Source organism: Rissa tridactyla, chromosome 1 (assembly GCF_028500815.1).
Source record: "Rissa tridactyla isolate bRisTri1 chromosome 1, bRisTri1.patW.cur.20221130, whole genome shotgun sequence".
Lineage (NCBI taxonomy): Eukaryota > Metazoa > Chordata > Aves > Charadriiformes > Laridae > Rissa > Rissa tridactyla.
Window position 1 is genome coordinate 73,472,300 of NC_071466.1, and position 15,711 is coordinate 73,488,010.

Below are 15,711 nucleotides of genomic sequence, written 5' to 3' on the forward strand. Positions count from 1 at the left end.
GGGTGTGGGGGAAGCCCCAAACCCAACTTCGGCCGCTGCAAGTTCCCACCAACTCCCCCCCGTGGGGCGGGCTGGGACCGCCCCCCCCCCCGACCCTTCCCCCCCCCCCCCCCAACCCCGCGCCGGGCGGGCGCTGCGCGGGGGCTGCGCGGGCGCCGCCTCGGCCGCGCTGCCGGCGCGCAGGGGGGAGGCGCGGGGGGAGCGGAGCGGGGCGGGAGCGGAGCGCGGCGGCGGCGGCCGAGCCGAGCCGAGCCGAGCCGAGCCGAGCCGCGCCGCGCCGCTTGCAAACGAGCCGTGATTTATTATTATTATATTTTTGCGGGGGGGGGGGGGGTGGTGGTGGTGTTTGCTTTTTTTTTTTTGAGGGGAAGCGGAGGAGGGGGAAGGTGGTGACGGGGGGTGTCCGTCCCCACCCGCGGCGGCGGCGGCGGCGGACGAGGGGGGTGTTGCTCCGCGCCCTCGCCCTGCCCGCGGTGCAGTTAAGATGCGCCCCGGACGCCGTGCGGTTGCAGCGCGGCGGCGCTGACATCGCTCCACCATGGACAGCTTCGACTTAGCTCTCCTGCAGGAGTGGGACCTCGACTCTCTCTGGTGAGTGGGTGCCTCTGCCTCCCCCCTCCCGACCCCCCTCCACCCACCCCCCCCCACCCCTGGAACAGGCACTGGAGGTGGGGGATGTGTGTGTGTGTGTGTGTGTGTGTGTGTCGGGGGGGAATTGGTTCCGGATCTCCGCGTAGGGCGCTGTAAGCGGGGAGTGCTATAACGGGGGTTGTTGCGATAACCGGGGGATGTGCAATAATTCGGGGTGTGGAATAATTCGCCTCGGGTGTGCGCTTACCCGGAGGGGTGCAATGAATTGGGGGTGCAGTAACAGCGGGTGTGCGATAAGGGGGGGATGCACTGTCTCGGGGGGGGGGGGGGATGTGGGGTGGGGCAATAACTAGCGGGGGGCTGCGCGTTAGCAAGAGAGGGTGCAGTGCCCCGGGGAGGTATCTCCCCTGCCACTTGCTCTCCCGGCATTGCTGGCCCGGGAGGGGCAAGAGAGAAGGTTGCCCCCCTCTCCTGGCTGCCAGAGTCGGTCCGAGAGGTGAATATTGTGTTTGGCTGGGGGGTCTCCTGCACCCCCCAAATTATCCCCCCTGCTCATCCGCCACTGGCACCCCGGGCTGCTCTCCCGGACCTCACCCCCCCCGCCCCCCATCCCTCCTGCACACCCCTTTCACACACCCCCTCCTCCCTCCCCACCCCTCTCCGGGGCCGCTTTTATTACCCCTCCCCCCCCCCCAAATTACATGCCCTTGACCTCCCCCTGCGCACCCCCGTCCCTTTCTCGCCCCGGCGGCGGCTGCGGGGCTGCCAGGGAGGAGGGGAAACCAATTTCTAGAAATGTCATTAGCGGCTGGAGGTGGGAAGCGCTGCCCTCCCCCCTCGCATCACTCTCCCCAAAAACCCTGCCTCTGCCAAGTCCTCGGAGTTTGCTGCGGGCGCCCTCGCCGCCCACCGGGACCGAGCCGTGCCGGGACGTGCCTCCGGCACGGCCCGGCACGGCTCGGTCCCGGGGGGCGGCGTGGGCGCCCGTCTGGGATGTGCTCCCCGTCGGGGGCTGGGTGCGCTTAAGCCCTGGGTGCGATGCTGCCATCAGCCGGGGGCAGCGATGTCAGTTTGTGCGTCCGGCCGGTGAGATGGGTAGTTTTTGGGGAGCTGAGATTACTTCTTTTTTTTTTTTTTTGGCCTGAAATCAGTTAACGGTATTTTTTTTTTTATTTTAATTTTAATTTATTTTATAACACGTTAGGCGATCTGTGTCTTCTGTCAGTAGGGCGCGCGTTTGGCAGCGCCGGCTTATCTCTTCGGTGGCAGGTGTAACAAAATCGCAGCCGGACCAGCCGGTCCCATTAGTTGAGCCGCCTCTTCCCCGAGACCTCAGGATGGTGGGAACGGCTTGCGCTGTGTGAGGGGGGCGCTTAGAAATGCGGATGTTGATAACGTCCAGCCTAATAAAACTTTTATATTGCTATGGGAACTTTAAAGAGCGCATATAATGCAAAATTAGTTACTGCCCCATAAAAGTTTTTAATTACAGTGTTTCTGCCTGTGACACAAGTTAAGGTTATGTCCTCGTTTCAATTATAAATACCAATGTTCAGTTTATATCCAAACCATAACATTTATCTCTGGCCCAATTTTAAGTTTTCAGTCCATACGCACATCTTTACAATCAAATTGCATGTTTTCTTCCATTAAACAAGAACAGGAGAAATAATACTTTCACACATTTGAATGCTTTTCCCTTTCTCCTTGAATGAAGGCAAACTTTGGGGGAATTTTCTTTTTACAGCAAAAGCGTGGTGTTCATTAGTCTCTTCTGCAAGCTGGCTATTGGAGTTAATATTGAATTTGAAAAGCTAACAATGTAACTCTGGAAAACCTGGGCTTTAGGCTGTGTCTGGCAATTGCTCCTTTTCATAACCTTTTTAGCACGTTTTTCGACTGCTGTGGAGCTGCTTTCTAATGACTGTGGTCGGCATGAAGCTCCTGCGTGGGTCCAAAAAGACATCAACCATTTTCCAGCAAAATTAACCCACTTAAAAACGCCTGTATCTGCGTTACAAGCGATCTTGTGGTTTCATAGATCGTGTTGTTTGCTTGCCTCTGTAGTTGTTGCAGTTTAGAAGGCAGGTTCGACAGAAGGGCTTCAAATAACACATTGAAAGCCGTTGCAGAGTGGCAGGCCTGCAGTCGTTGCTAAACTTTCACCCCCCCTGTAGGGGTTGAACCCCCAAATGCCCAGCGAGGGGGTCACACCTGCTTTAAGTGGAGCCCATCGGGGGAGCAGGGGGTTTGCAGGTGCCGGCTGTTGCCTCTTTGCATCCTTTTGGGGCACTGGGTTTCACTGACTGGCTTTGGCTTGGAGTGTCTGAGATCACGGGCTGGACGCTTTCACGAAGCAGCTGTTTTGGCAAATGGTTTGGAATAGTCGTTTTGAAAAGTCGTATGAGCAGTATTAAATAAAAACACTCACTTGCACTTAGTGAAAGCTTCCGAAGTCAGTCGTGATGGCTGGTGGTGCCTCGGTTGCTGCAGCGGCTGCGCAGAGGGTCCCGGGTCAGTCTCCCATCGCCCCGTCGATGGGCAAGTTACGGACGTTTTCAAGAAACCTGATTTGGATAATGTACTAAGCTGACCAAAACAAAGCTGGTATGTTATTTTTAAGCTCCAAAGGCTTGTCAGGATGCCTTCAGAGGAGTGCAGTTGTTGCCAAAAAGGGAAATAAAACGTACCACGTAGATAGGAAGTACTTCATGGCAAAGAGCAACACTTAAGAGACTTAATTTTCTCTGCAGCGAGAATGAATGTTGTCCTTTATTCTTTTGAATGTAGTCATAATGGCAATTTGCGCACTTAATTTATGACTGAAAATCCACTTTTTGCAGTATCTGGTGAACGTTTTGCTTAAAAGTGCCATAATTAAATATTAATGTGCTGTTCTAAAGTGCTTTTTTTAAATTTGGTACGTTCTTGGAAAATCAAAAGGGTATGAAAAGGGATTTCCAGATGAACAGCAACATGCTAATCAATTCTCATTGATTGTTACTTTTATACTATTAATGAATTTGCTCTCCGAATTAATATGTGCTATCTCTTTTACTTTGCTGTAGCACAGAAAATGTAATAATATTTCGTGTCGTGGCTGTAAGACAGTATTTAACTAGTAAACTGCAATGGGAGAATGTTGTTAGCTGTTTTCTACTAAACAGTAGTTTTTCCAGGCTGTATTGATGCCAATAACACTTCTTCTTCCCAGAAGTGTACTATAATTCAAGTAGCGTAAGCTGAGTACAAACTCAAATAGAAATTTTAAGAAAAAGTACCAGTCTGTGGCATAAACAAAACTCGTGCCCATTTGGTAAGCTTTTTCTGGAAGGTTTTGGGATGATCAGCCCAACTAACTCAAGGTGTCGTTACCGCTGACTAACGCAGTTATCCCAAACACAGCACTAACGACTTTGAAGCACAGCCCCGTCTCCTGTTTTTCTTTCTCTGTGCATTTATTTGTACAGTTTTACCAGTCCAGGCTTGAGGATGTGGATTCTCCAGTGCTTTATAGCTTTGTATTTATTTACACCAGACAAAAAGAGATCAAAAATCTCAGTTAGAGGTGGTTTATATGCCTCTTGTACAGCAGAAAACATACTACACACGGCAGAAAGCAGTGAATGAGCAGACCAAAGGTCCTAATTGGAGTGCCAGGACTAGTTCTGCATTATAGGCATTTGTGTTGTTATTTGCCTTAATTAACAAATCTAGAGCAAAACTCAGCCAGGTCCTTGACTCTGTGCTTAGGTTTAGGCACAGCGATAGCCCTGATGAAGACCCACTCGGTAAAGGCTCTCCTCACGTGCTAATGCAAGATACATGCGGAGGCTGAGTTTTTTTCCCGTTCGTTAAAAACAATTAGCAGATTTATTAAAGCACTTACTGTGTTGTACCAAACAAGAAAAATAATTTTGAGTGTAATATGTTCGTTAGCCACAAACAAACCAGTGTTTGTTTAGGTAAAAGAAGCCAAGTACCTAATGTGTTTGTTTGGGACTCATGTGATACTTCTGGATATTTTGAGTTAGCATCAGTTTTGTAGGGGTTGGATAGTCATGTAAAAAATGTATAGCTGTATAGCTTCCAAGTTGAGATCAATATCAAATGCCACAGTGTAAGGTGGCCCAGTGTGTTTTACAGACCATGTATTGAATTACCAGTTCATTTGCTATCTTTGGGTCTGTTCCTGCTCCATTTGAAGTCAATGAGAGTTTTGTTTGGAAGTTGCTATTAACAAAAAGCGGCCAGACATCCAGCAGTTTTATAAATGAACCTTTTGTAACTTCTTGAACCCAAGTTGTCTAGCTTTTAGTCACTACATTTTATGTTTGCGTGAGTCAAGATTTTTTTCTCACGTTGTGCGGTGTTTACTGAAGACAATTTTAGAAAGCCGATTCTACAAATGCTTCTTCAGTCAAAGCAGAAAATGAAGATGCTTATTTTCAGATAACAGCAAGCAGCTGTTCTAGGGGGAGAGGGGTCACTCCGACCGTTCTCTCAGTAGGGGTAGAGGCTGGACCAGCTTACTCTTTTTAAGACAATACATGGCAACGATACCTCCCTCTCACAAAAAATTAAGTCCTTGTCTTCCTTTATCTCCCATTTCCTTTACAACTCTACATCAGCCTGTGTCTTGGACTTTGTCCCTTATTTCGTTCCTTTCATCTCTTGGCTTTTTTCTACCAGTAATGCTTGAAATTCCATTTGTTTCCTCCTTATTTCTGTCTTCGTGGTGTTTCCCACTCTGCCTTACTCCCAGTGTCAACTCACAGTTACCACCTTCCCCTCATTGAGATCCCATCTAAAAATTTGCTCTTTCTGTGATGATTACAAGTTGTGAGCCAACCATGACACAAGTAATAACTATAGACTGTTTCCTTCTCCTGCTTTCACAGCAGGTTCTCTTTTCCTGATGCCTGTTTTTTAGGCTGGAAGCCCTTTTGGTCAAGAATTACTTTGATTGTTTGAGTGTTTTTTTTTCTTAGAGGACTGAACAAATTGTGTGTGCTAAACATTATAAATAATAAGAAGAGCAGGCTTTTTGTTGTCATAATACTTTATAAACATCAGCTGAATAAGAATATTTTAAAAATACATCTGTCATGCCATGTGAGTGCTCGTTTGCTGGACGTAATGTACCACATTCTCCTCATTTGGTTTACGTCTCCACCGAGTCCAGAGGCTTTGCCAGTTTATAGCAGATGAAGATCTGGCCCGTCATCTCTGATTTGCGGTACTCAGTCGCTTTTCTAAAGAATATTGATTTATTTTTTTTTTTAACCACCTGCTTCGTTTTTGTCTGATGCGTGAAATTTTGATGCATGAGTAGGACGGCGAGGGTGCTTTCATCTCTCCTGCCCCCTGAGGACTGTTTGAGCGCCCGCGGCCAGTTGGGTGGTGCAGGGGGAGAACAGCCCTTTGGGCTTTCTCCTAACGCTCAGGCTTGTAGATTTGTGTTCCTCTGGGTATGTTTTCCATCAGAAGTCAAGGCAGAAACTCTACTAGGTTATTGGAAAAGAAGAGGCCATGAGGTACATGTGGCATTTCCAATTCTATCTGAATATTTCAAGGAAAATACCAGGTTTCTTAAACCTAATGGAAGAGAAATATAGGCCATTAAGCAAAATAATAATAATTAAAAAAGACACAGAAGAAATATTGGCTGTGGGAACATCTTGTCATCCATACAATAGGAATAATATCATACTCAACTCCACAACACTCTCATTAGAGAAAGCAACTGTTTAATTGCAAGGTTTTTAACCTCATATAACAAATTAATCCATTTGCGTCATATTTGTGACTAGGAAACAACAAATCATAGGGAAAAAGAGTTCCAGCAACTATTTGCAGTGTATGTTCAGAGATACTTTAAACTCAGATTGTAACTTTATTAACAATAGGAGTAATAAAATCATTAGAAATGAAGAAAACCCGATATTGTGTACAGCGAGAGAGCAGGGAGGCTGGTTAAATTCTGTGTGGGATGGTGTGTCATCTAGCAGACTGATCAAGTTGGAACTTTGAAGTGACGTCGTCCCAAAATGAGATTTCAAAACAACAGTATTTTCGAGGAAACCCAGGTGAAATTTGTTTGTATGCGGGCCGGTCAGCTGTAAGGCTGATTCCGGTGGAAAAACACAAGGTCTTTGTGAACAACTGACAGGAGGAAAATGGAAAGCTGTAACCAAGCTTCCTTGGTTTTGAAGAAAACTATCTCTTCGTAAACCCTGCCCTGCTGGGGAAGAGGAATTGCCGTTTCAGTGCCGCTGCTGGGGGCCGGATTCGCTGCCTGGCGGCTCCCGGGGAGCCTCCCCTGGTCCTTGCTCTGGCCAAACCCACCGTGTTCGCATCATTGCCCGGGGGGCTCCGCACTGGGTTTCTGTCTCTTAAAATCATTGTTTAGACACCGGTTATGCTTGCTGGTGCTGCCTGAGGCCCCAGGAGAGCAAAACCAGACACTTGTAGTTTAATACCCAGGTAGTAATCTATATAATTTCTGAATAATTTGTGGGTAACTACGAATTTACATTTAGGAGAAGGAGCGAATGAACTGTATCAGCAGTTAAATGCACACGATGGCAATTACTAATATTCTGTGCTAAGCATTTTCTATGTCTTTTCAAAGGTAAAAATGCATAATATACCTACCTGTGTTCTTCTCTTACAGCTTGGTATCTCAGCTTTCCCAATATTTTAAGCAAACAAAAAGTACACGTTAGTAAGTTGACTGTGTTTTATCCTCTTAGGAAGATTTTAACCTGCCTGCATGTACCAAGGACCTGGATATGGGTGTATCTTGGGAAATATGACAGTAGGAATGCAATTTAAACTTATCCTCAGAGAACCTTTATGTATTTTTTAAAAAATAAATTAGTTCCAATGCAGCAGTGGTGGTCTCAGCAGTCAGGAAACACTTAAAATTATGCAGAAGGGACCAGAAATCTTTGCTAAGAAGCTTTTTGTTGCTATGTTTTGTTTCTCAATAAAGATGATCCACAACTGTAAGTACTTAAAACTAAAAACAAGAGGGTTGTATCTGACAAAGCTGCACAACATCTTAATGTAACCCAGTCTTTCCGTGTGGTTGTTTTCACATGTTTCAGACCAAAGAAAGAGGCCTTTGTGGCTCAGCCTTGTTTGACTGAATGACAGGAGTGGACGAATAGAAGGATGAAGGTGGTATCTTCTTACACTGAGTATGTTTTGATTACTTTGAGCTGTGATCACTTCTTATTGCATGTATCACTTTTGAAATCCATCAGGGAGAAACTGATGGCCTTCCTAGTCCATGTGTTGCCGTGATGGGACAGTTTAGTTGCCAGGGTATGATGATGACTTGTGGTGGTATGAAAAATGCAAATACAACAGACCAATGGATCAGGAGGAAAAAAGCACTGGTGAAGTATGCATTTGCAGGGTTCAGATTCAGAAGCCACCCCAGCAGTGGTCTCTCCTACCATCCATCTCCCTTTTTCTATCCTTGCCTTTTTTGCTTTGGTCACTGTAGAGGTTTTGGGGAGCCTTTTCTGATGTACGGGTGTTGGCAGATATCCTAAACCTCCTCTGTGGGGGTTTAGCTTTTGTTCTGACGTTTCTAAGTGGTGTCTACCTCTAGCAATGCCCCAAGAGAAAGTTGTTCTTTCCGTCATTGACCTTTTCTGATTGACCAGGAGGGTTCATCACTCAGGTGTGTCAATTTTAGGAGGGAAGGATGTAATTTTGATGTTTTTGCGCTCCTTTGTCTTTGAACAGCAACTGCGGTAAATAGTTGAACCTCAGTCCAGAAAAAATTAACAGAGTTTGTTGACAGAGATACTTTTGAGAAGATAATTATATTGATATGCATCCAACAGAAGACACTTTTTCACATTTTTTGTTTCTGAAGTAGTCAGGGAGGGAACCTGTCATGTCATCAACTGTTTTTAAAGGACAAAGTAACAATAAAAGCTAAGTGTGCATTTCTTCATTTGTGTTTGGCAAGGAGAGTGTAACATTTTCTGCAGGATGATGACCTTGAGTTAACTAAATGTCGCCAGTTTAAAGAGTAAATTAATGTTACAATGTGCTTTGTTTGCGGTTAGGCTCGAAGACTGTCAGGAATTTCTTAGTACAAAAGGTGATTGTGTGCTAGTCCGTTTACTCAGGCTCCCTGCAAGAAAACCACCATGATCCCAACTGGTCCGAGTTAGCATCGCCATGTGGCCTTGCGGGCTTGGACGTACCAGTGTGCTTGCAGCTAGCTTGTGGATCAAGACCCCTTTCACTGTCTAAGTGGGTCCAAAAGGACCACAAGGCCTTACATTTCTTCTAGGTCACACCGAGTCGTTGAGTCATACTGCTGCTCTCCCAGACAAATGAACCTCTTTCTAAGAAAGACTCAATACCTTCAAAACCCGGTCAGGCTCTATCATAAAATGTGTCAAGGGTTTGAGTTTTTTGTCACTGCCACTGATGATGAAAATCTGTTCCAAAACCATAGCATCGGTAGAAAAAAGGTACATATTTCCAGTATATGTGGCTTAAGGTGACCCTGGCCTTTTAGTACAGTCAATTCTGCAACATTTGAGGTAAAAGGGCGTTGAGATAACCCCAAAAAAGGAAAGCGTAGATAAATGCTTCGGGACCTGCGCTGGCTTTTGTAGATCCAAGCAGAGTATCTCTTTACGACGCTCTTCAAGGCTTCACATTGGCCAAGAACCTGCTAGTTTGGGTACATGGTTGCGCGAACATGATTACATACAACGTGCTAGAAATGCAACCTTTTTTTGTTGTTGTTGTTCTTAGAAGTATATAAGTAGCAATATCTTGAACTAATTACAGCTGATGTAAAGCACATTTAAGGAAACCCATTAGCAGAGAATTAGAACTAGAGCAGATTAGCTATTCTTTAATGGCCTTGACTGTAGATCTTTTGATGCCTTGGTAGCTTTTCTAACACTCATTGCTCATCTGTCTTGACTAAATGACTGAGAAGCTTCTTTCAAGTCACAGTCTGGTTGTAATGTGAAAAAATTGCTGTTTTCAGCTGAAAAAATGATTATCTGGAAAGGTAAACTGTACCGAGTTCTGTACTGTATTTGTTGTTGAGATTTAAAGCATTATTTTAGTGCTCAATGTGACTGTATAATAGAAAGAGCAATCTCTAATATGCTTCCTTGGAGCTATTAATTATTTACTTTCTTGAAATACAGATCATAGACAATTCTACATGACTTCCCTTCTTACAGACTTTCTTGTCTTTCTCTCTCTCTATTTTTGTGTGCTTTGCAAATGCCTGTAAATTCATTTTCACCGAAAGGGAAATAAGTAATTTAGACTATTGCAGCTGTTTCACAATTAATTAATTTCAATTTAAAACAATCAAGTAGTGCCCATCCATTGTTCTGTGTGCTTTTCTGAGGCATTAAGATTCACAATATCAAAATAAGTTCCAGATGGAAGTGCATACTTTATAATCCGAGGAAAAAATTCTGGTTTTGTCAAAAAACCTGAAGAGTTCTCCCTTGATCAAAACAGAAAGTATTACACTTAGGCACATTTTCCAAGTTTTGAACAATTACTTTAAGAATTACTTAAAAGTACCCATTTGAAATGTTATATAGGGCATTAACTTATAAATAGAACTATGGAGTGAGAGAAAACAGTGATGCAGGACTATTTATTCACTTGTTTCCTCAAATACTCCTGGCATCTGTTAAAATGTAACAAGGCTTAGCACATTTCCCCATTTTTGGCACTCTGTTTTCTATGATAGAGAGAAATATTTGCAATGATAAATCATCTCTTTGCTAATAATCAATAAATAAAACATTCTCCTGAGAAAAAATGTGTGGTAAAATGAAACGCAAGATATTGAGCAGAAGGAAAGGTGACCAAAATGGTACGCTGAGAAATTCTGTATGTTCCTATACTTTAATAAATATTAGGGTTTGTGGGAGAACTTTCAACGTGGCAGTCTGCAATAAGAATAAAAAGTCTTTTTTGAATGCGAAAGACACTTATGTAAGAGGTTTGTATTATGTAAATGTTACTGTTATTGGCGATAGCCCATTATAAAGGAACACTTTATATTCAGAAAAGCATTTGCAAATAATGGGATAGATGCAGCAGTCTCTAGCTCTAGTCCTGACTTGGACAACTTTCTCTTTGAAGTCAATGGAAGTTTTGCCTGAATAAAGGTGGAAGGAATTAGCCCATTCATTATTATCTGAATTACATCAAGAGCTGACTGCTAAACAATAAAATCATGATTCATAACATAACGGCTTCACTTAATTCTTTTGTAGTCTTAATATATCTCATTATATGGTACTTCTGTTCTTTCCTCTCTGTGCAGTATTCAAATTAATAACAACCACCTTTACATAACTGATGGGTAGACATGTTTTGCTGCCTTTGCAAGATCAAAGGATTTTATATACCCTTTTTGGATAGATACCAAGAACAGGGTGATCAATCTCGTCTGTAACCATTAAGCACAGTGTAAATATCTCAGGGTACCCAATTAGGCACAAGTGGTTTCCCAGATGCTGAGAGCGTCACCAGTTGTCAAGAGCTTCCCAAGTCTGTGGGACAGTCCAGAATTTATTAGGGATTAGTGGTGGTCCGAGTTGTCACTCCACTGATTTGTGCTCATTCAGCTGTGCTCTGCCGTAAGCAGCCTGCATGATATGTGGAGATAAGGTTCAGGTGACAGATACTTCGCTTCCCCCCAGGCGCCTTTGGGTGGTAAGGAGGCAGGGATGGTCACTGGTGTTCCAGTTCCTCTCCTATGACCAGAGAGGGAGGGGGGTTATAGTGAGTGAGACAGCAAAGAGAAGGAGACTGAAGAGAACAGCCCAAGAAAAGGGACCCCCAGAAGGCTTTAAGATGAAGCTGGAGTTAACCCCTCACCAGGAAGCCATCTGCAGCCTTCAGGCTTTAAGAATTCTTTTTATCTGGAGATGTAATTGAAACAAGATGTGTAACAGCTGCAAGATGTCAGGTTTGTCAAAGAAATCAGAAAAATGAGTTCTGTGACACACTCACGCACAGCAAAATAACCGATAGCTAAACTAATAATAATAAAAAAGGATAAATTATCATATGGGTTAAAAAGAGGAAGGAAAATAGCCAAGTAATGAAAATTTGAGTTAATTCTGGAGTAAATTGGAGTTAATTCTGAAGTATGGATGATTTGAAATTAAACTACAATGCAGGTTTCCCAGAAGAGGAAATGTCCTAACTCTTTACCCCAGTAGAAACAATAGTGAAACTCCTCATGTTGCCGTCATAACCGTGTTTTGTTGATGGACTGGAATGGCTAATGCTCTGCACGAACTCCAGGAGAAGGTGGCAGCTATGTTAGATTGCCCTTCTGCCTGTTGCTGTTGTTATTCAGGGGCATCCCCATTGGACTTTGCATCTGTAGGTAGGGACCCAGATTTGCTGCACTAGATACTGTGCAGACACGGGACAAAGCGCCAGTAGTGGCACCAAAAAACTTTGCAGACAAAGTGAAAGACAAAAGAAAATGATGGATATAGGCAAAACTGGTCAGAAAGAAAAGACAGAATATTTTAATCACCCAAATAAACAGTGGTCACAGCAAACCGCCAACATGACAGTGCTGCCAAATGCATGAGTGTGAGCATGATGGGAAAAACCAGAACTCTCTTTTCAAGAACCTCAGAAAGAACAATGAAGTGATTTTGTGCATGTTTATGAGGACTCCTCCCAAGCATGAGTGACAGCACAGGGATACCCTGAAGGTGTTAGTTGGAAACTTGGAGAGTGAATTGCCCAAACGGGTCAAGAGAAGACTAGAGTCAGCCTTTTTGTAATAACTTTTGGTAATGACTTTTCATAATGATGGGGATAAGCCACAAAGGGCCTTCGTGGTGAGAAAAGTGGGAACCAGCGAAGAGCTGTAAAGAAAAGGGGCTCATAGTCAAAGCATCCTGCCTGGGAAATGCTGTTTGCTGCGGCATCTCGACTGGAGATGCTCTCATCTGTGAAATCCAGTTCCAGTTGTGCAAACTGAGGTTATGTGTAGCAGCAGAAAAATGTCCTTGCCCAAAGATGCAGTAGATGGGTAAGCTAAATCTCAGTCAGTAACACATTGTAGTTTAGAGCTACCATAATCCCAACGTGTTAAAGTTTTGCAGTTTCCCTGGTGTAGGATGGTGTATCTCAGTGCCAGGGAGTTATTTGTGGGAAGGTTGGAGCCTGAGGTCATACAAGATCAAAGGCAATGAGTGCACTTGAGCAACCTCCATGACCTGACACAAAGAAATGCCGCCTCCATACGCACCATACTGGAACCTGCAGAATTACCTAAAACAACTGCTTCGGAGTCAGGCTGAAGGTAACGGGTTCAGCTGCAGGACTGGCAGGGTAGCCAGGCGCTTGTGTGGTGGAGGCAGAAGACATTTTTCTGGGAGTGAATGAAGCAAGCCCCCTGCTCTGGGTAGGATCAGGAGGGATGGTACCTGAAGAAGTGTCTCGGGGGTGTGAGAGCGCTCCCTGGGGCCGTACCTGGAGATGCAGGTAACCTCTCTCTTGCCTGGGAGCCCTTCTACAATGAGCAAGGAGAGAGAGACTCTTCAGGGCTCAGCGTCCTGAAACGCTGATAACTGTTGGGTATTCTTCAAGGCATCCCAGCACCTCATCAGAATACGTGTGGCACCAATGGGAACTAATTAAATATATCTATTCCAGTACTACTATGGAGTACTACTCCAGTACTGCTGCTTCGGATCAGAGCCCACACCTGGATGCCAGTCAAATATTACCCTAATTCCCACTTTCAGAAATGACTCGGAAACATACCTCTCCTTGAAAGCCTTAAAGAAAATGGAATTCTGATTTTTTTGCACAAATACGTAACTCAAGTGTTTTTCTTTCCTCAACTCATGTTCACGTGCAAAACCAGCTAATAAAATTTCAGTGGTGCTCATACTGTAATTTGGTTGGCGGAAGAAAAGTCATCTGTTAAAGCTGAAGTCATCATAACTCATTAGGTGCTAATGTATCTGCTGTGTGGTAGAGAAACAGGCCAGCTCTATTGAAATGCTGCTAGTTCACCCTTATCTGCTCACAGTTCCCTCTCGAGGATTGAAAAGTACAAACAAGTTTTCTCACAATACGCTCTTAGAGTATGCTAAAGTAGCTGCGTTTACTTTATCCCCGAAGTCTGTCTCTGCCTGCAGACAAGTACAGATCCAAAGTGAATCCAGAAATTTGAGCATGGTTCCCGTATTTCCTCCTAGGAAGTCTCAGGAGAAAAGGTGATTTTGTGCGTTCGCAGATGTCCTGTGTACGTGCGGTAAATCCAGCATGTTCTGAACATGCTGCTGGCCTTGCTGCATCTGGTAATAAACCATGGCAATAAATCAGGTGATCTGCACATGCATAATAAATCTGATGCACCTGAATGCAGGCATACAGGATGGACATGCTGTGCACAAACTGGCTGTTTTCCAGGTCTTCTGGATGTCAGGCTTCCACCGTGACTGGCTTGCCTGGGAATCCTGGCAAAACTGCTGACTTCCTCTTTTCATGTCAGAATTTCCAGGGCACATCCAGCAGGAGCGGGACATATGGGAGACTAAAGCTTGAGCATCATTTTTCAGTATGCCCGTACTCATCCAAGCCACAATACCGCCCTGAAAATATAAACAACCCCACACCCATAAAGGCGCTCTTTTTGTCAACTTAGGCATTTTTTGCAAATTATACCTCAAATTCTTACAAGTTCAAATCTGTTCTCTAGTTTATTTGCATGAAGGTTTTGCGTGTGTCAGGTGAATGCTCGTACCACTTCAGGGCATCGCCTTCCTTAATGCCCTCTCAGTTTACATCAAAACATTTACTTTTGTAGGAGAGCTTTAGTTTAAGAGCTGTGAATGAGCGAGGACCTTCCTGAGGGTGGTGGAGGTCTCAGGCAGGGAGAGATCATAGCCTGATAGTGCCACGCTGTGATTGCGTATTGCCCTGCCACCTCTGAGGATATTTGAAGATGGTGAACTTCAGGCCACAGTGGAGATACTAAAATGGGTTGAGGGTTGCTCTCTGCCCTGTAGGCCACCTTGCTTGGCACAAAATGTGTCCATGTGGTGGAAAACAGGGTGGCCACATGCAAATTGCCTGTTGGAAATGCTTCCTTGCCAATTGGCTATTGGAAATGCTAAGCGTATGCACAAGGGTTTGATTTTTTGGGGGTCTGAGTGGGAGCAGGAACGAGCCCCTTTGAGAAACGGCAGCAGAGAATTGCAACACTGACCGGATCAGTGCTTCCTCTGCATCCGTTTGAGAGGGAAAGGACCTCAGCCCTGTAAGACTAGGTGACTGATTTTATGAAAATGAAAACATCTCCTTCTTCACTTTCTCTGGCAAATGAGCCGCCTTTACCATCGTGATAGGGGCTGCATAGAAATGAAGCTGGGGACTTTACTGGATTGTAAATCACTGCACTTGTGTTTAAATAAGGAGTATATTCAGAGCAAAGATGCTAGCTTGATTTCAATAAACCAGAAAGCATTTAAGATGCTGCTAGACCCTATTGAGTTATAGTCTTGCATCTCCCTAGGACTTTCTCACAGTGGTTTTCTGTGCCAATTCAGGACACTGCCTTTAAGCTAATTAGCAATTCTGAGCAAAGTTGGAGGGAATTCATGTTTTTCTTCGGCTGGGCGACAGGCTTATCAAGTCAGCTACCTCCAGTCTGATACAGCAGGCTGCCAACAGACTTGTCACAATTTATGAAGAGGGTTTGTGGTGGAGATGGAAAGTATAATGAAAACCACATCCACCAATTAAACACCTACATTTCCTTTTAGAGTCCAAACAATGGACAGCTTTCCTTTTGCAAAAGAGATTTCTCAAATCAAAGCAACTCATAGAAGAAATATAAATTAGGAAGGAAGCTTTGAGTAGATCTTTAATGAGTCTCTGGCACAATGACATAGTGAGGCGTGACACGCTCATGAATATGATCTACTTGCAAAGATACAGCTCTCAGCAATCAAGTAAAAGTAATGCAACCAAATATGGGACATGTTTGGGTCAAGTCTTCAGTACATGTGATATCAGACTTTTCCTGATAGGTAAAGAGTACACCTGATGCTTTTC

General features: G+C 44.4%; 1 protein-coding gene across 1 annotated transcript in view; it reads left to right on the forward strand.

The window, feature by feature from the left end:
• Positions 1 to 538: 538 nt before the first annotated feature.
• Positions 539 to 15,711, forward strand: part of AFF3 (ALF transcription elongation factor 3) — a 327,221-nt gene continuing 312,048 nt past the window's right edge. Inside the window, exon 1 of the mRNA XM_054190585.1 lies at positions 539 to 591. Within this exon, the coding sequence (XP_054046560.1) occupies positions 539 to 591 (53 nt within the window). The remainder of the gene's footprint in view (positions 592 to 15,711) is intronic.